We start from the raw sequence: 21,079 nt of genomic DNA on the forward strand, positions 1-21,079 counted from the left end.
GAAATGTAAATAAATAAAATTATTAATAAAAAATTATATCAAGGGGGTTGGAGAGATGGCTCAGCAGTTAAGAGCACTGACTGCTCTTCCAGAGGTCCTGAGTTCAATCCCAGCAACCACATGGTGGCTCACAACCATCTATAGTGGGGATTCGAATCACCTGACTAGGATAGTCAGATGAAAAATTGTCTTAATTGCATTAGTTGTTGTGGAAAGATGCACCCATTTGCAGGCAGCGAGATAAATGGATTATGGCAGAATAAAGATTATTCTTTTGCCTGCTTGAACCCTCTCACCAATGAGTTCACATACGTACCCTGCTGGGCTGATACTGATGACAATTCTTTCACTGATGCCAGAACTAGCATTTCCATGCTTCCACTGTGCGTTGAGAACCAGTGATTCTCCAGGAAACCTCTAAGATTTCTTGGGATTGTTGAAACACCCACTCCTGTGCATTTAGCAACCACTATGTTGTCAACTTCTCTCCAGTGTGAAAACAATGGACTACAATTGCTGAGGTATCCAGTCTCAAGGATCGAGCAACTACCAGGCTCTCAACCTCAAAGGTGTGACCGCTGGTGTTACTATTTCAAGATAAACTGATTTAATCCATTGTTTACATGCAGTGTTTCTTCTCTAGCTCACCATACCTTCTCCCTCCTGTTCACAGGCAGCTTTACGCACCCGTCCCTGCCTTAAAGCTCCCCTCCTTTCTGTAGGTTCTGCATGTTGTTCCTGGCTACACTGATTCTTTTTTAGTTTGACCTCAAATGCCGGCTGGCTTATTATAATAATCAGAATTGTAAGCTGTTAAGAGCACAGAGACTGAGGAGGGTCTGTGCTATCTGGATTCTGGATTTCAGTGGCAGTTGGTGTAAGCTTAGCACCCTCAGCAAAAGGGAAGGTACCAGCTCATATGGCCTGAGACACCCTGCCACTTAACACATGAACATACATACACACGGAGCAGGCTGAGGAGAGAAAGGTGGTTTGAATGAGAATGGTGCTATAGGCTCATATATTTGAATAGTCAATCCTCAGTTAATGGAATTGTTTGGGAAGGATTAGATGGTGTGGCCTTATTGAGAAGATGTATCACTAGGGGAAGGCTTCGAGGCTTCAAAAGCCAATAGCTACACCCCAATGTGCTGCTTCCTGACTCTGAATCAGGATGTGAGCTCTCTTCTGCCGCTCCAATGACATGCTTACCTTCCTGCCATGCTCCCAGCCATGATGGACTCTTGTCTTAGATAGGGTTTCTATTGCTGTGAAGAGACACGGTGACCACAGCAACTCTTATAGAGGAGAACATTTCACTGGGGCTAGCTTACAGAGTTAAGAGGTTTCAGAGGTTTAGTTCATTATCATCATGGCAGAAAGCATGGCAGCATACAGCCAGACATGGTGCTGGAGAAGGAGCTAAGAGTTCTACAGCTTGGTCTGCAGGCAGCAGGAGACTGAGACACATTCCTCAAACAAGGCCACACCTACTCCAAGGCCAAATCTCTGACAATGTCACTCCTTATGAGTCTATGGGGGCCATTTTCATACAAAGTACCATATGGAACTGTAAGTCCCCAAGAACTCTCCCTTCCGTAAATTGGTGCTTTATCACAGCAATAGCAAAGTAACTAATATATCTGAGTACCCAAATTCCACCGCTGGAAGCCATGAGTAGGTGTTTCAATGAAAAAATGTTCCCTATATGCTCTGATATTTGAACATTTGTTTTCCATATGGTGGCACTATTTGGGGGAGGTTTATGTGGAAGGAGTATGTCACTCTGGGCACTTTGTGCTTTGTTTTTACACTTGGTGTAACCTCTCAGCTTCTTGCTTTTGCCACCACCTACTCTGGAACTGTGAGCCAACATAAGTTCTCTGATACTTTGCCTTGGTCAGGGTGTTTTGTCACAACAGAAAACTAATACACCACATAAAAGTAGGAGAACTGACTTCACAAATTTGTCCTCTGACTTCCACACGTGCACTGTGGCATGTGCATGCACACAAACATATCATAAGCATTCACAGTAATAATTATAGTAATGATGATAATGTAGTTTAAATGACAAAAGCATGACTGGATACTTATAATTCAGTCAGATGAGGTAGCATTTGCCTTTAATCTTAGTACTTGGGAGGTAAGGCAGGAGGTCGTTGCAAGTGTGAGGCCAGTCTGTGCTAGATACCAAGATCTTGTCTCATAAAAACAAATTCCAGCACTTGGGAGGCAGATGCAGGAGGATCTCCAGAGTTTGAGGCCACCCTGATTGATGTAGTAAGTTCCAAGATAGCCAGGGCTACATAGAGCCCTGTCTCAAAAAACCCAAAACAAAACAAAACAAAATTCCCCTCCCCAAAAAACCCAAAAACCAAACAACAACAACAAAAAAACAAAAACAAAATATCTTATCTTAGAGCTTCTGTTGCTGTGATGAAATGCCACAGCAAAAAAGCAAGTTGGAAAAGAAAGGGTTTACTTGGCTTACACTTCTGTACTATAATACATCACTGAAGAATGTCAGGACAAGAATGCAAACAAGAAAGATCCTGGAGGCAGAAGCTAATGCAGAAGAGGAGTGCTGCTTATTGGCTTGCTTTTCATAGCTTGCTTAGCCTGCTTTTTTTTTTTTTTTTTTAATAGAACCCAGCACCACCAGCTCAGAGGAGACACAACCCAGTGGGCTGAGGACTGCCCCCATCAATCAATAATTAAGAAAATGCCTTACAACTGGATCTTATGCAGGCATTTTTTTTCCAATAGAGATTCCCTTCTTTCAGATATCTCTAGCTTGTGTCAAGTTGATATTAAACCTGCTAAAATAATCTTCTAATACTATCCAAGCACCAAAATTATCCCAGAATCCTCATCCTCGGACTGTGGGAAACCTGTCCAGGATAGTGAGTGATTCATCTGCCCAACAGCCCCTCCCAACTTTGGCTGTCTAAGATCATTTTAGTCGCTGTGACAAAGGGCTTGGGAGCAGGATATTGAAAGGGGGGGGGTCAGTTAGATTATTCAGCAGGTAAGGGTGTCTACCACCAAGCCTGTTTGATCCCTGGAACCCACACAGTGAAGGAGAATCAATTTCTGAAAATAAATTGTCCACTGAGCTTAGATAGATAGATAGATAGATAGATAGATAGATAGATAGATAGATAGATAGATAGATAGATAGATAGATAGATAGATGATAGACACAGACAGACAGACAAAGAGAGAGAGAGACAGAATTTTTTTATAGTAGAGGGGCTCATCTGGTGACTGAGAGGTCTAGGAGCAAGGTGCAACATCTGGTGAAGAACTTCTTACAACTTTGTAATGTGGCAGAAGGAATTGCAAGGTGAGACACTAAGTGTGCCAAGTTGGGTCTTTCCATCTTATGAAGCTGCAGTGTCATCATGGGAGCTCTACTCTGATGACCTCATCGGTTTCTAGTTAACTCAGAAAGGCCACCCTTCCCAATACCACTAAAAATTTTCAGGTGTGGATCAGAGTTTTGAGAACACCCACTGACGTTTCCAGGGTCTACCGTTCCAGAGAATTGCACCTAGGACATAGTTACAAATAGACAGTATGAGGCTGGATGATGGCTTAGTGATTAAAAGCACTTGCTGTGTAAGCAAGAAGGCCAGAATTTGGGTTCCATAATCCATGGAACAAACCAGGTGTCACCCTGCACACATCTGTGATCCCAGCACTGATGATGTAGGAGAGGGAGATTGCTTGGGCTTGCTGGCTACCAGCCTAGAAGAAAAAAAGTGCACATTCCAGATTCTGGGAGAAATCTTACCTCAAGTAGAGGAAGACACTGTTACCTACCTCTGGTACTCCTCAAAGGTTTGTGCATCTATACACACATACACCATCCACACAATACAAACTCAACCACAAGGCTCATGATTCTTTAGAGGTTTACACCTACTTCCCCACATTTTTATAGCTTGGGCTTTTTCTTTTTCCTGTGTAATCCTGGAACTTGCTATGTAGACCAGAATGGCCTCAAACTCAGAGACACTTTTGCCTCCCAAGTCCATGGGCTTTCTTGAGCATATTCTGTTTGTTGCACGTGGGCAAGGGTTTCCAGTGCTTTTGTTTGTCTTGCATGTGTTGATCTTGGTACTGTTTACTCCAGTACCTTGACAATGGGTTAAGTTACAAAACCTAACAATTCTATAATAATCCGGTTTTATGTTTGCCTCTAGCTCTAGTCTGGTCCCTACCTGGACACAACAGCTAAAAGCTTGATCAAGCAATTGAGTTGCTTATGCATTTTTCTTTATTATTGTGAGAGACAGTGCTGGTGTAGGTGAATGCAGGCATGCGTATCCTTTAAGGGTCCACAGCATCACTAGCTGCGGGCTTTTGACTAGGCTTACAGTACCAAATGTGAACTCTTTTGTGGAATGGGCTCTAGATTTAAATCAGAAAGGAACTGCTACTCATAAGTCAAACCACTACTGCACCAGCAGGCACATCTTGCCTAACATGTCAGTACTGTAGCAAGCAGGGTCTACAAGCAGAGCTACCAATGACAGCTCTCTTCTAGCAGCCTACATAGCTCCTGGCACTATGAAAGCTAGGCAGGAAGCTTCCAGTCAGACCTTTTTTTAACCACTTCTTACAATCAAAGCATATGATGTGTTGCATGTACAGTGCCTGTGAGTGTATGTCTACACTTACGTGTACATGTGTATAGTCTGAGAGCATCTGTGTGTACATTCCATGTGGATACATTTGGGTGTGCAGTGTATGTGGCTGTGTGTGCACATACAGTCTTTCCTGAGGGTCAAGGTTAGAGGGACAACCTTGTAGGGAGTCCTCATCTTCCACATGGTTTGAGGCAGGGTCTTTCTCGTTTTACCCCTGCCAAAGCTCGCCCATGAGCTCCTGAATATCCTGTCTCTGTCTCACTTCCCTGAAGGATCGTTGAAATCAGAGGTGTCTGCATTAGTGAGTTCTGGGCTCTATATTCACGCAGCACTTTACCCAGAGCCATCGGCCCAGCCCAGTGATATACACATTTTTTTTTTTTTTGTAAAAACATTTAGTGTCATGTGGAGATCAGAGGATAACTTGGAGTTGATTCTCCCAGTATGTCAACACCACTGGCAGTTCTTGCAAGTGGAGTCTTAGATCTGTGCCACCTCCTGCTTATGTATGCTAGACATCTCCCATCAGCAGCTTTGGCCTAGGCTGACTTCTGGTCTGTGATGTGTCCTGAAGATTCATCCCCAACTTCTTTGGGGCCTTTAGTTTTTCCTTTTTTTTTTTTTTTTCTAAATTTATTTTCTTAGACAGGGTTGAACTAGAACTTCCTGATCTCCTGTCACCACTCCCAAAGTATGAGATAACAAGTGTGAGTCATTGTGCCCAGCTTGGATCAGAGATATTTATCTGGGATTGACCCCTCTCCACACACACATACACACACACACACACACACACACACACACACACACACACACACACACACACACATTCATTCCAGAATCAAGAGGCAGGGCACCCCCAGGTTCTCTTCATCCAGAGACTACGGCTTCTAAGAACAGCTGGCTGTACTTGGATTGTAAGATTTCCTTCAGGGGTGGAGAAGAACATATCTTGTTGTTGTCAGCTTTGGGCACAGAGACAAGGGAGATGGGTTCTGGGAGCGCCAGTGAAAAACAAGAGCCACTCACCTTGCAGTCACTGGCGCTCTCCACTGTCCCCATCAAGTGTCAGTCTTGAGTAAAGACAGCTGTGGTAGGGCTGACAACACTCACTGTTACCAAGCAAGCCTTCCTTGCCAGGACCCCAGATGAAGAGGCCATTGTTCGCAGCAGGTGGCAAGCCATGGGTGCTCATTCTTCCCATTCACACCAGGGGGCGCCCTCGGGCAATCCAAGATACAAGCTATTTGGGGAAGGTAGGTATAACTTCTTCCTAAACTGTTCCAAGTGAAGGCTGCCATTTCAGGTCACCAGCACTTCCTTCTTCCATCTACAGGAGCCACTTGCAGAGGGCTCACCCTTCCCCCGCTCGGGGCCCAGGATCCTCATCTTACAGCCTATTGTGCAAGATGAGCAGGCTCTAGACTAACCTACTACTGGGGACAAGTACAAGGCCCTGGTTCAGGTACATCATTTGGTGGAGAGAAAGAAGACAGAGGCTGAGCGGTGAGTTTCTGTACAGAAGTGGCTTATACATTTTAGTAACGGGCAACAGTGCAAGGGCTACAGGGAGAATAAGAGTTCGAGAGCTGGGGTTTGGCGTAAATTTTACAAAGTGTATAAAGAATCTGTGTTTCTCTACAATAACAAAAAACCAAAGGCTACAAGAGCAGTTGTATATACAAAACACGGAGATATTGCTTCACTTGCAGACAGGTTCCTGACCAGACAAGGAGACGAGACAAGAGAAGTGGGGACGGGCAGAGGAGAGCGCTGCGTGCAGAGGAGGAAGGAGGGGGGCAAGGGTGTCTTCTCCCAGCATAAATCTACAGGCAGGAGCAGGAGTGCGCAGGCCTGGGAATGCTGGAGGCCGTGCTGGCGCTGGCGCTGGCGCTGGCTATGGTGGTGTAGGCAGGAGGCAGAGCCCAGAATGTCCACCTGCTCAGCCCCTGATGCCTGGCTCTTCGGGTATCAGCTCAGAGAGGGTTTGGGGTGGGGATGCAGGGCCAGCTGGGTCACCTGGCCAGAGAGGGAAGGAGGTGATTGCTCCCTGGAGTCTGACATGGAAAACAGGAGAAGCCGGCTCCTTCCACTCATCTTCCTCACCTCTGGCTGGTCCTGTCCATCCTACCAACCTCCCTACCCTGTCAAGATGCCCACAATATCCAAGAGCAGGTACATAAGCAAGGGGCTTCTAGCTTCTCTCAAGCAGGCAGGACAGGAGAGGCCACTGGACTCCTGCTCTTCCTGGGCCATCGGGCTGGCAGGCGGAGCTCACTTGGAGGGTGGGAGCAGCCTGTCCTAGAGGGACAAGGGAGGGGCCGGGAGGACACTGGTGAGGGGCTGGCCAAGGACCGAGGACGTGCACGCACGCTGGGTGGAGGTGCAGGGCAGTCACAGGTTCTGGCAGCACTGCAGCTTATTGGGTTTCTGTCCATCGGTGGTGGGTGGCACACTGATGTCCACCACATTGTTGCCAGGGGACTCATCATGAGCTGCACGGTCAGCAATTTGCTTCTGTGACACAATACGGTAGATTTCTGCAACAGGGAGGATGTAGTGAGCAAGCTGTGTACACCGGTGAAGGCAATTTACCTTTCTGCAGGATACAGGACAGATGATTCCTAACCTTCAACTTGACAGAACCTAGAATCTCCTGGGAGTAGGGCCTCTGTGCACGCCCATAGGAGAGGATCTTGATGACATTAACTGACATGGGCAGAGCCATTCCTTGCACAATGGAGAAAGGGAACTAAGCGGTAGTTTTCATGTGTCCCCAGTCTCCTGATTGTGATGACGAGACCAGCTACGTAAGTACCTTGAGCTCCCTGAGCTGTCAGCCAAAATAAATGCTGAATTTGCCCTTTTTTAAAGAGTATTTTATCACAGCGGTAGGAAACAAAGACAATTCCCCACCATGCTGGAAGGAACCCAACCACATCACGGTAAAACAGAATTCAGAGCTGGACTCCGGGCACAGCCAAGTGGGCAGGGGCAGGAACAGGGCACAGAGCTGGTCCTACCTAGCCCATACTGCTTGTTCCTTCCTTCCCCTACAGCCCCAGAAGGGCCTATATCACAGGGACTTAGGTGAGGAACTCTGAGCCCATGCCAGCAAAGGCTAGATGTGTCATGACTCTGTGGGGGCAAGGAAGGGCTACACTGGGCCTACAGTGCTCCTAAAATAGGCATAACCTTATACCCACCCAGACCCTGGCCCACCTGTGAGGATGTTCTTGAATGCTTCCTCTACATTGGTGGAATCCAAGGCTGAGGTCTCAATGAAGGACAAGTTGTTCTTTTCTGGAAAAGAGAAAATTCTCTCTTCATGAGAGGATCTGGCTCCCACACCCCTCTCACGATACTCCTCTCTCCATAACCCTCTCCAGGACAATACCTGCCCACCTGCCAACTCAGAATCTGCTGATGGGTGGGACTAGCTCAGGGACACGAGGCTGAACACAAGTACCACGACTATGAGCCTCGACACCAGAAGGACTCAGAGCACAGTCCTACCACTTATTGGCATGTCTGCCACAAGCTCACCTGCAAAGGCACGGGCCTCGTCAGTGGGCACAGCCCGAAGATGGCGCAGGTCGCTCTTGTTGCCCACCAGCATGATAACAATGTTGCTATCTGCATGATCCCGCAGCTCCTTCAGCCAGCGCTCCACATTCTCATATGTCAAGTGCTTGGCAATGTCATATACCAGCAGTGCACCCACTGCACCACGGTAGTACCTGCAGAGTAGGTACAGACATGAACCTTATTAGACTGCAGAGTGGTGGCAGCCTCAGGGGAACCCCAGAGGATGGCCCAAGAACAGGGCCCAGACAAAGGGCAGCCATTCTATCTTTGAAGGAGACCCTTCAGGAGTGGGAGAGACTGAGGAGGGAACTTGGGGCTCAGGAATAGAAGACACCCAAAGGCCATCAACAGAAAGAGAAGATACAGCAGCTGTTTAGAGAAAAGGCTACTACCAGGCAAAAGTGACAATGCCCACTGTGCAAACAGGCCTGTACCACAGATGGGACCATTTTCATCCTCTGGGCATGAAGGACCCATGATGAGGCCAAGGCAAAGAAAATGCAAAGCACAGCAACTGAGGTGAGGGGACAGCCAGGGGGCTCTGGGGTGCAGAAAGAGGCAGATGGGTAGGTCTTAGCAATTGGGAGGCAAAATGTATGCTAAGACTGGGAGAAGATGCCAGGAACAGGAAAGCAGGTAGGCTGCCTGGGTGAGGTTGGGTGAAAGTGGAAGGCCTAAGTTAGACCTTTCCTGTCTACCCAGTAATAACCTCATGGCTAGGATATACAATAGGCTAGGTATTGGTCTGCCTCTGGGTCCTATAGCTCTTAGGTACCCTCCTACTTCTGGATCTCAGCTTTCCAGGCTCCAGTTCAGCCCCTACATACCCTTCCAAGCCTCCATGTCACATGCCCACACACCCCTGCTGGCTCCAGATCTTGACCCAAGCTAAACTCACGCAGAGGTAATGGCACGGTAGCGCTCCTGGCCAGCAGTATCCCAGATCTGAGCCTTGATGGTCTTGCCGTCCACCTGAATGCTGCGAGTGGCAAACTCCACTCCAATGGTGCTCTTGCTCTCTAGGTTGAACTCGTTTCTGGTGAAGCGTGACAGCAGGTTGCTCTTACCTACACCTGAGTCCCCAATAAGCACCACTTGGGGGCAGGGAAAGAGGAAGGAGAGGTGAGGACCCGGCAGCACCCAATGTTTCCCATATCCACCCACCAAACCTGCACGGTGGCTACCTGATTTCTGCCACCCACAGACATGCTGGGAACACACAGGCAAATGGAAGCTTCAGAAACAGTCAACACAGATACCTTTGCTTGTCTTTTTGTCTTCAGAGGAAGACTGTCCCAGCTAGAATATGGTGACATCCCAGGCCACGCTGCAGGCAGGATGGCTTGAGACTCACCAAGCCCATAGCCTGGTAGCCGAGTAAGTCAAGAATGGTCACAGAAAGTTCTGGAGCTGAGTGACCTTGAGCAAGTCACTTAACCTTTCTGGGTCACCTATTCTACGTGTGTGAACAGGAAGGCAGTAGGCCTACTTGAAGGCTGGAAATGAATACACAGGAAGGGACACAGGTGAGCATTTGTCATTATTACTGTGGCTTTGTTCGGGGCCCAGGATGTGCCAACATCAGTATAGTTAATATCTATTAGAGTCTGTCAGGTGTTTTAATAACAGGAAGCAATATTCCTCCCCTGTCCACGTTTCTTCTTCTCCAGCTGCTTTAGACAAACCGACCTTCATTCACCTGTAGTATCAACAGTTAAATGAGCAACAGGAAGATGTGTCCTGGCTACAGCCTAGACACAGCTGGCCACCACTCCTGCCTGAGGTCAGGATTACTCTACTCAGTGCTCTTTTTTTTTTGTCTTTCTTTTTTTTTGGTTCTTTTTTCTTTTTCCGGAGCTGGGGTCCGAACCCAGGGCCTTGCGCTTCCTAGGCAAGCGCTCTGCCACTGAGCCAAATCCCCAATCCCTTACTCAGTGCTCTTAGAGGGTTCCATCACTGTCATCTCCTTATAAGGTTTATACACAAATGTATGTGTATGGCTTCCTTCAGCATAAAAGCTAGCCGTGTAGCAGTGATAGGCAGAAAAGGTCTCTATCTAGCCTTGTGCATGCCTCCTTGCAGCTGGAGCCATTCATGAAGATGTAACCTAGGGTTGCAGCTCAGATGGTAGACTGTCTGTCTACCATGGGTCAAGCCCTGGGTTCAATCTCCAGCACTGCATAAACTGAGCATGGTGGTGCATGCCTGTAATAACAGAACTGTAATCCCAGCACTCAGGAAGTGGAGGCAGGCAGATCAGAAGTCTAAAATCTTTTTTTTTTTTTTTCTTTTGGTTCTTTTTTTCGGAGCTGGGGACCGAACCCAGGGCCTTGCGCTTCCTAGGGAAGCGCTCTACCACTGAGCTAAATCCCCAACCCCAAGTCTAAAATCTTTAATCCCAGCACTTGGAAGGCCAGTCTGGTCTATATATCAAGCTCCAGGCTATTCAAGGCTAGAGTGAGACCCTGTTTCAAAAAGCTACCCCCCAACCTCCCAAATTAAAAAAATGAAAGAAAAAAAAAAAAGGTCACTCTTGGCTACCTAACAAACTCCTTGAGGCAAGCCTGAGCCTCAAACAACAACAGTAACGAAATGGCAATCTATTCCAGAATGACTAAAAGACAACTTGGCTAGGAAAGATAAAGTGTTATGGGTTAAAGCTCCCCAGGATACAGGTGGTGACACCAGTAGACAGACTATGCAGAACTGACTGTATCAGGCTATAAAGTGAGCCCTAACCTGGCTTGGAAGACATAGCCTCCAGCGGCTGAAGCAACCAGGCTCTGGGGCCTGGGAGGGTCATTCTTAGTCCAGAACACATAATGCAGATGTGAAAGGCAGTAGGCATCTAATCAGATACCTCAGGCAGAAATATTGTGGTCCCTGAAGGCAGAGATCTGGAACTCTGTAGCTAAGGAAAGAGTTTACCAGTAGAGAGTCAAGGAAGGGAGCTGCAGGCTTGGTCATCCAAGGCCTGAGGAATAGGAAAGGGTATTCATCCAGGATCTGGCTCCCAGCCTGGAAAGATAGGCACAGCAGGGCCACAGACTGAACCTGAGCTCACTGACCCTACTGAGTATGTGAGAGACAAGCAGTGGGAGAGCTCTCAGGAGGAACCCAGGATCCACCTGGGAGTTTTAAGGCCTGGAGGGCCCAAGGCCCAACAGGTAGAGCCCTCCTTCCCCTCCTACAGCCACAGTGAGCTGCTCAGCTTACATGTCTGATTTCTCTTTCTTGAAAAGAATACATTTTTGTGGGGGCAAGGAGAAAGAGGAGAGTAAGAGGACAATGAGACAGGGTCTTACAAATGTAGCCCTGCTGACCCCAAACTTTTCACCTTCCTGCCTCAGCCTCCTGTCTTGGGATTATAAGAGTATACCAAAAGGCCAGGCTAAGAATACACTCTCTTGATGCTTTCCCACTCTGGGCACTGCCCTAATTTTCTCCTTTCTGCACATGTAATCCCTAGAAAATGCTCTCTATACTTCTGTCTCTGCCTCCAGTTCCCCAAGGCCTCTTAGGCCCCAGACTGAGCACTGTTATCCAGGGTATGGGGAGTGGAAGGGACATCCATCTTGGGATCAGGACCCCATGGTGCAGATTTGAGGCAGAGCTCACTGGCCCTGCAGAGCAGGCTAAGGAGCATGAAGTAGGAAGAGCCCTCAGGGAACTCAAGGCCCCCCAAGGAACACACCAACCTAAAGACATACCAGTGGCTATAACAAGAAAGAGGTCAAGTGTCAGTGCCTTGTTCCCAGGCAGCAGCTCAGAGGGCCCTCCTCCTACACTGTTTCTTCCTGTGCTTTAATGATGCCGCCCTGTCTGCCCACCTTAGAGCTGCTGCAAGTTATCCTTCTACTTGAAAATAGAAGGGAGCCACATGACTGGGTCCCCATATGACCCTATCCAGGCTTCTGGTTGCAAATACTATTGGTGACTCTTACATTAACCTCCATTCTGCAAGCCCAGATTGGTGCATCCTCTGCCTTTATATCCTGACAGAGCCTCAGCATTTCAAATCAGCACAACAGAATAGAGTCTCCTGCTCACCCAAATCAACTCACTAGGTACCACTTTCACATTCCCTAGCTTAGTCAATGACTCACTCACCTTGGAAGGTACTCATTCCAACCACCAATAGTCAACTTCAGTTCTTTCTTCCTCTCATACTCTATCAATCCTGTACCCTCTTCCTAACTGAAGGGACACTAGGATACTTCTGGGAACCAGTAATACAATGTTCTGTTTCCATGCGGGTTCCATCAGGTGGCTTCAGATGGTGAAGACATACAGAATTATACCTATATGTGTACTTTCTTTTGAGATAGGGTCTTATGTAGCTCAAGGGGCCTCCCAATGCACTACGTACCTGAGAAATATTGATCATTTTGCCTCTTCCTCTTGAGTGTAGGGACTAGAGGTATTTGGTAGCATGCCTACCTGGTGTATATGATACTAGGGTTGAGAATCCAGGGTCTCATGCATTCTAGGCAAGCGTTCTACTAACTGAGCTACACCCCTAGACCTTCAATTGCTGGACAAAATGCAAAATGTGTGTGTGTGTGTGTGTGTGTGTGTGTGTGTGTGTGTGTGTGTGTGTGTCTGTGTCTGTGTGTCTGTCTGTCTGTCTTCCTGTTCCTTACCACCTCCAAAGGCCAGGTTATCATCTTACACTGTTATCACAGTGTCAGCCTTCTCTTGAGTTCCCAGCCAAAAGTCTGTATACTCCTCATAGCCACAAGAAAACATGTGAGCACTAGAGCCACATTGTTTGCCCCAGTCAGGGACTTAGGAGCCTAAGAACTTACATGGGTCCTAAATCCCTAAGAATCAAAGCCCAGGTCTCCCTGGGACCTACAAGGCACAGCAATATGTGTCCTGAAGCCCCTTTCCCTTCCTTGTTCTCTCTCCCACATGCTCTAGCCAGCTATATGGGCTCCTTGCTCTGCCCCCAACACACCAAGAATACAGAGTATTCTTGCCTGATCATTCTTTGTTTGGCCCTTGCCTCATGTCTTTGTAAACTCTTTAGATGCCACTTGGTTACAATCCTATTATAACTCTACTTTCCCAACCCTCCCCATTCTCTCATTCTCTGTCCTAGGTCCCTCCTCCTAACCCCCAGCTCTTGCAACCCTCACATGTGTCTAGTTTCACTCTTTTCTTTTTTGTGGCTATCAGCCCCATAAGCAGGAATCTCGGATAGTCCTGTTCCCTGTTGTATTCTCAGGCCTGGCACAAGGCCTGGCACACAGTAAGTGCCAACAACTGTCTGTGGAATAAATAAGCACACCCCAAAGCAGCTGGAATGGTCTCCCCTGTCTACCTTGTCTGGATCCAGACACATCTGTAACATACTGGGAAGATGCCCAGGTCACCCCTCTCAGGGCACAGGTGAGGATGCCCAGCCCATTCCATCTTCAGAGATGGTTGCTTTAGAGTCAAGAATAGTAAGACTGAGGCAGGCATAGTAATACATGCCTATAATTCCAGGACTCAGGAGACTGCATCAAGAGAATTATGAGTCTAAAGACAGCCTGGACTACATAGTAAACTCAATGTCAGCTTGAACTACATTTTGAGTCCCTGTCTCAAGAGACAAACAGTACTGGGGATATTGCTCAGTTGGTACAGTGCTTGTCTAAATATGCATAAAGCCCTGGGTTCAATCCCTAGCACTGCATTAAAGTGGGCGTGGTGGGCATAAGGCCAAGTCTGATGGTATACCCTGAAATTACTCTGGAGATGTAGGAGGCAGACGATCAGAAGCTCATTACCATTCTTGGTCACATAGTGAGTTTAAAACAGACTTAAGCTTCATGAGAGTCAAAAACAAAGCAAACCTGGTGTGGTGGCACATGTTTTTAATCCTAGCACTTGGAAGGCAAGCAAAGGACAGCCAGGGATACACCCTATCTGACCCTATCTCAAAACAAAAACAAAAAACCCACAAAAACAAAACTACAAAACAAACAACCTACCCCAAATCTATAAACTGACTACTAAGAGGGGGAACAAAAAGAGGCTGCTAAGATGACATACACCACCTCACACAGCCCACGGTATAGAAAAGGAGACTGCGGGTCAGCTGAGGAATGAGGAACCCAAGGCATGCTGTGACAGGGAAATGGAGGCAAAGCAGGAGTCAGAGCCTGTGTTTATCTGCAGATTTGCCCCCCACCCCCAATCACATTCACCAAGCAATGCATGTCCAGGGCAACCTGCCTGGGTAACTGTCAGGCAGAATCTGACCTCAGGGCTCTGGGACACGGCCTTTCTCTTCCATCTCAACTTCAGGTCTTCCCCTCAGGAGTCCTGGTTCTACTCCTGGAGGCAGCGAAGCCCAGTGCACCCCAGCCTGCCTATTTCCGAGGTTCCTACCACCTGGGCATTCATCAGCGATAGCTAACAAATTCTGACTCATCTTCAAGATCCAATAGTCTATGACACTCCTCAGTTCAGACTTCTGTTCTGCATGCAGACTATCACATGGTCTGGTTCACAAGGCATACAATGACAGGCTTAGCATCCTTCCAAGACTCTGTGAGTACCCAGTATAAGAATGTCCAGTTCTGGGAGGAGGACAACATTTGGGATGTTAATTAAAATAATTAAAAAAGAAGTGAAGTTCAGAGAAGGATAGATGTGGAGCTAGTAGACAAGAGCCTATAACCCAGAACCAAGGACTTTCAACCACACTGGGTGGGGTACAGACTTCTGAGCCATACAGAAACAAGCTGGACTGCAGGAATCTTCTGCCACATCTGCCCCTTACTTCCTTCCCTCAGGAGCTGCCACAGCCAGGAGAACTTTGTTCCTCACTCTCATGCCCACAGGAGTAACATGAAAACTGTGCCCTGCTCAAGAGGTCTCTCACACTTTTGCTGTCTTCTCCGTCTTGCCTCTGTTGTACAGCCTCGGGGACTCTTAGCCACAACATCTGCATGAAGACCAGGACTGTACCTTGGGCCAAGCTTATGCCCAAATGCCTCATGGGCCTACTCTTAGTAAATTCTCAAGGCCACCCCAGGGACAGACACAAATGTCAACAATCCCTCTGCAGTAAGGGATTCTCAACCCCGGAGTCCAAATCCCCAGTCCAAGGTTACACATTAGAACAATAATGCATGGAGCTGGCTGAGAGTCAGTAGATCATGCCCAGGTGAACAGCAGGAAGGCTAGGCTGCTCAGGCCATCCCCAGCACAGGATGCCTGATACACCAGAGTGGCAACTGGGCTGGCTGTCTCTACATGTAGAATGGGTATGAAATGGCATTGTTAAGAAAACAAGTGATCACATTGTCTTGGGAAAATATGGGCCCTTCAGGAAACCCCCAGCATTTCCAAAGAAGTCGGCGACTTTGCTGGATAGAAAAGGTCCCTCTGGATATGCCATTTGGCTGCTTGAACAGTCGAGCCAGTTGGCACAAAGATCTGACACCTCTCAGGAGCCCTGGATGCTCTGGCCTGCCCTGTGATAGGATGGAACCCCTGGAGACCCAATGTCGGGAAGGTGTACTCTAGGAAGTGGCCCTAACTATTCTTGGGCCTGGCACAGGGGAGGATTATTGACTTAATCTCTCAGGCTAGTGAGAGTCACTAGCACAGCAGGCCTGGTAGACACACTGCCTAGTCTGGTGTACTTGGCAGAGGGTTATAAATTCTAGGGCTAGCCCTGTCCCTGGTGTCTAGTGATTTCTGTTCTTGGGCAGGGGTGGGTACAACTCAAAAGAACAGAGTTCCTGTGCTTCCCACATGACCTATGTCCTTGAAGACTGGGCGGGCACTAATGTCTGGGAACGCTGGGAAAAAGAGTCTAAGGATGGGGCTTAGGAGATTCCAGTGCAGTAACCCTGACTCAAGTGTTCCTCAGAGAAGTTACGGCTATCCCTAGGGATCCACCAGCAGGTTGGGAAAATGGCCAGTGCCTGACAGGAGAAAATGTTGAGAGAAGAAACGTGAGGATCTATAATTAGGTACAAATAAACAACCTCACTCCTGGGGCAGAAGAGACTATTTATGGAGGAAAACAAACGGCATATGGCTACCCACTCTTGAGACCTCTTGGCCTTAGCCTTAAGGTCAAAGGAGCCAAAGTGTGATGTGGCTGCCAAAAACTGTGTTTGTGTATGAGCAGCCACTGTCGCAAGCACAGGCTTGTGGCCCTACATGTCAAAGAAATGTGACCAAAGCCTAGGATAAGGAAGTAGGGACAGGCAAAGGTGGTGGATCCAGCACAGGGGTTTGGGGGTGAGGTAGGGCTCCAGACTACTACACTTCCTGAGTTCCTACAGGTGACAAAGAGAGCCACATAGTGACAAAAGCAGCCTGTCAATACTTGTAGTGCAAACGTAGATTTTTTTTTCTTGAGACAAGGTTTTGCTATGTAGCTTAGGCTGGCCTTGAATTTATCTTCTTACCACTGAATTAAGACGCCTCTCCAAGGCTGACCAGGTTACCACCATTGTTATAATGGCTGACCTGGAGCATCTAAAGGCTGTGAGTCTCAAAAGGGATTGGCAGGTGCAGTGTACTCACATTATTCGCCACATGCAGGCAAAATGATGTGATTGGTGATAACAATCTGCCTGGCTTCCCTTTTTATTTCATAGCACTCCTTTATCTAATTTAATGGTTTAAAGTCTGAATGAAAAGGACAAATGTTAACGCTCAGGTGAGATGCCAGGAATGGAGAGGAGACCTAGGGTGAGCACTGGCAGAATGTTCACCTTGGGGGTTAGGCAGCTACTATGACTTACTGAAGAAGGTACCTGCCAGACCAGGAAAGGAGGACAGTAGGAGAGGGTAGTGGGGGCAGGTGGCTACTCTCCTTCTACCAATACCAACCCCCCAACCCCGTTGCCAGCTGCTGCAGGAGCTGATTGGTGCTTCCAGGAAGTGAGCTCTGGAGACAAGTACCAGGAATGGCAATGGAGTTCCATTGCCCCTGACCTAGTAACTGCACTTCTGGGAATGCACATCAAGGAAACAGCCCACAGGGCAAAGAGAGGACTCGGGCACACATTCAATGCCAGGCTATTTATAACAGTGAAAAGGCTGAAAACAAGCAGGGAATGACCACAGATGCCTGGATGTGATGACTTGAAGGGAAAAGATCCCCCTGCCCTGCCTGGAAGCTTCCTCCGGGTGGTCTGAGTGGGGACAGGCCCCGGACACAGCAGGACTTGAATCTTTTCTGTCACCAGAGAGCCTTCCAAATCATACTCTGCCTCTGAAGTGATACCTGGACTCTAACACCTGTAATTAGTCTCACACCTGGATATAGCCCACGCCTAGCCCATAGTGCTGTGTGGTACCCGTATCTTTGCAGAAGTCTGTCTCTGTCTCTGTCTTATGAGCCTTTTGCCACAAGGATATCCCAACTACCTCCACAACCCTGAGGGCAAAGGTATGTCCCTGGAGGATCCAGAAGTTATCTCTCAAAATCCATCACTGTCAATCAGGGAGTCTAGGACCCAAAAGCCCAGCTTGGCATAGAAGGTGTCACAATGCCAGATCCTTAAAATATGCTCACCAGAAGAATGGGGAACCCCAATGACACGGACAGAAGCTTACAAAGTAGGGAAGCTCTTCCTGAGTTAGATATGTATGTGTTGAAGGGAGGTATAATACCTGTCTTTTCCATATCTAAGCTGCAATCCTTGTCCCTAAACTTATACTCTAAGTGGCAAAACCTGTCCTGGGCTCAATCCTGCTCCACCCTTAGGAACCTGATTCTCTGAACTTCAGTTTTTCCCTTTTGTTCTGAGGACAGACTATGGCTGTGTAACATAAGTTAGCTTTTAAAAAATTAAAAAAACAAAAACAAAAACATCCAAATTCTGTTGACTTGCCACTCCTGTCTCGCCCCTTTATGTGTACCAGGTTTGCCTTGAACTCACAGATCTCTGTCTCTCTCTTGCTTCCTGAGTGTTGGGATTAAAGGTGTGTGCCACCACATTCTGCTAAATTACACTATTTTTTTCTGTGTATCTATCTATGTGGGCTCATATGAAGGGCAGAAGACAATTTGCTGACTTTTGTCCACCATGGAGGCTCCAAGATTGAACTCAGGTCATCAGGCTTGGCAGTGCACACCAATACCTAAGCTCCCTCACCAGCCCAGGTTGGCTTTGAACTGGAAAGAGATCCTCCTACCCCCAACTCTGAGTACTGGGATTCCAGGTGTGCACCACTATAGGCCTGTTTCCTGGACAAAGTGGACTGTATAAACTCAAAGAGGATTAAAAGGGACCATTGTTGTAAAGTCTCAGAATAGTGCAAGTACTGCATTTGATCTCATCCATGTTCTTTTTTTCTTTGAAAAAGGGTTCCAGTAATCCAGCCTGGCCTCTGCACTTTTGCTCTTCCTACCTCTGCCTCCCAAGTGTTGAGACTACAGGTCTGCACCATCACCAATGTTTATGCAGTGTTGGGGATAAAACCCAGGGCTTTGAGCATGCTTCTGATAAGCATGCTACTAACTGAATCACATTTCCGTCAATTACCAAGAGTTTGAACTAGTGATGAACAGACAGGCCTCAATATACCCAATTCCAAAGCACCACAATTTAGGGATACTGCACCTCATGACCCAGCCTCCACTCCAAGGTAGGCCCCGCCTGTAACAAGTCAGCCCTAGAAGGCTCAAACCAATCAGGCTTAGTGGGCACGCCCACAACCTTCTCCATCGCCCTACCACCACCTATAATCCCGCTTTCAACGTAGTCCGCCCGCCAAACCCAAGAAAGCCCCGCCCCTCAGGACGCCCCGCCCCAACGGCCTCTTCGACCACTTCGGGCCCCACCCCCTCAAGGCCCCGGCCCCGCCCCGGCGCATCCGGGGTCCATAGGCCTCTCCGAGTCTCCCTCATCTCACCGCTGCGCACTAAGGCCCAAAACCTAGCAAGCTCCACTTGCCACGGCTTCCTCAGACTCCCTACCCCGGATAGGCCCCGCTGAAGCCCCGGGCTCCACCTTGAACCCTCTGGTCCTGTATCACGGCTTCGGCCCTCCAGTCGCTACTGCGACCTTGCCTATTTGTACCCCACCGGGCGCACCTTTGAATAGGTAATCGTACTCGTCGTCCCGGGTCCCCATTGTCCTGGCGCTTCCGGCGGGATCGGCGACTCCGCAGCCCCACCACAAACACCCGACGGGGGCGGTACCGGCGCCGCGCAGAGCGGCGGTCTGGTGGCCAGTCAACGGTGAAAGCGGTAGTGACAGGCACCTGAACAAGCCAATCAAACTTAGGAGGCGAGCTCAGGGGGTGGGATCGTCCTGGGATCCACCCTTCTAGTCCTAGGTCTCCTGGAGAAAGGCGGAAGGAATGCGGACCTTTTCGAAGTGACAGATTCAGCAGCCTATCAAAAGCAGATGGAGAAAGGAGGGGCGGAAGACTTGAACAATGAAGCGGATTGACAGAGTATGTAACCAATGAGAGACTGGACTGAGACTCGGCCTTCCAGTGGACCTGTATCGAGCTACCTCTAGGTGAAGTTACGGACTCTAACGTCCTGGTGACATCATAGAACAGTGGGTTTCCTCTGGCCTCTTAGTCTAGCCCCATAAATGACCATTTCCGGGTGTATGTACGTGGATTGGGGTGCCTTCTCTGAGTTGCACTTCCCCAGTTATTTGTTTAAACCTAAAGCTTATGCCAGTACCTCCAAAACAAATGGGGTTCCTAGGCTTTTTTCATTTGTTCTTCTCAAAAAGTTCTATTGTTTTCTGCTTTCACCATTACTCATATTTTTTTATTTTCTAAGACAGATTTTCACTATGAAACCCTAGCTAGACTGGAATTGGTGATATGGCTCAGACCATACCTGTCTGGCTTTCTTTTCCCTTTTTTTCTTTCTTGTTTTTTCGTAACAGGGTCACACCATGTAGCCCTGGCTGTCCGGAACTTGCTCTGTAGACCAGGCTGGCCTCGAACTCACAAAGAGCCGCCTATCTCAGCCTCCCAAGTGCTGGGATTAGAGGCACTTGCTACCACCACCCGGCTTGATATTTTGTTTTGTTTTTTGAGACAAGGACTTATGTTACCCTGGCTAGCTTCAAGTTGAAAAGGGAGTAGCCCCTTTCCTCAGCTGCCGCCAAGGTGCTCGGTCCTTCTGAGGAAGCTAAGGCTGCATTGTGGTGAGGCCCTCACTTCATCCAGCGACTAGCTCCGTGCGGGCAGTCCACAACATGGCTTCTGTCTCCGAGCTCACCTGCATCTACTCCGACCTTATCTTGCACGATGAGGTGATGGTCACAGAGGATAAGATCAATGCCCTGATTAAAGCAGCTGGTGTCAATGTTGAACTTTTCTGGCCTGGCTTGTTTGCAAAGGCTCTGGCCAATGTCAACATTGGGAGCCTCATCTGCAATGTAGGGGCTGGTGGGCCAGCTCCAGCAGCTGGAGCTGCGCCTGCTGGTGGTCCTGCTCCATCCACCGTTGCTGCCCCAGCTGAGGAGAAGAAAGTAGAAGCAAAGAAGGAAGAATCTGAGGAGTCCGAGGATGACACGAGCTTTGGTCTTTTTGACTAAACTGCTTTTGTTAACATGTCCAATAAAGAGCTGAACCTGGGGGGTGGGGGGGAGAGAAAAGGGAGTAGAGACAGAAAAAAGGCAGAAAGAGGGGCAGGGGTTGGGGGGCCAGGAGCACATGGAGAGAGGGGGCAAGGAGGACGGGGAGAGAGGGAGAAAGGGCAGAGAGTAGGAGGATGAGAGAGTGAGGAAGGGTCGCTATTGCATGCTGTGCACTATATGTTTGCAGTGCCCATAGAAGTCAGAGATGATGTTGGATCCTTGAGACTCGAGTTATAAACAGTTGTGCCACCATGTAGG

At 48.3% G+C, this 21,079-nt stretch overlaps 2 protein-coding genes across 2 annotated transcripts; one reads left to right on the forward strand and one right to left on the reverse strand.

Moving 5' to 3' along the window:
* Window positions 1-6,253: 6,253 nt before the first annotated feature.
* Rab11b (RAB11B, member RAS oncogene family) lies at window positions 6,254-19,395 on the reverse strand. The gene is made up of 5 exons (NM_032617.2): window positions 19,306-19,395; window positions 9,145-9,340; window positions 8,205-8,398; window positions 7,881-7,961; window positions 6,254-7,198 (listed from the first exon to the last, which is right to left on the reverse strand). Exons 1-5 carry the CDS (start codon window positions 19,343-19,345, stop codon window positions 7,053-7,055), a joined length of 657 nt encoding a protein of 218 aa, NP_116006.1. The 5' UTR covers window positions 19,346-19,395; the 3' UTR covers window positions 6,254-7,052.
* Window positions 19,396-19,916: 521 nt separating this feature from the next.
* Rplp1l1 (ribosomal protein lateral stalk subunit P1 like 1) lies at window positions 19,917-20,826 on the forward strand. The gene has a single exon (XM_234961.8). It carries the CDS (start codon window positions 20,438-20,440, stop codon window positions 20,777-20,779), a length of 342 nt encoding a protein of 113 aa, XP_234961.1. The 5' UTR covers window positions 19,917-20,437; the 3' UTR covers window positions 20,780-20,826.
* The last annotated feature ends 253 nt before the right edge of the window (window positions 20,827-21,079 follow it).

Source organism: Rattus norvegicus, chromosome 7, assembly GCF_036323735.1.
Source record: "Rattus norvegicus strain BN/NHsdMcwi chromosome 7, GRCr8, whole genome shotgun sequence".
Lineage (NCBI taxonomy): Eukaryota > Metazoa > Chordata > Mammalia > Rodentia > Muridae > Rattus > Rattus norvegicus.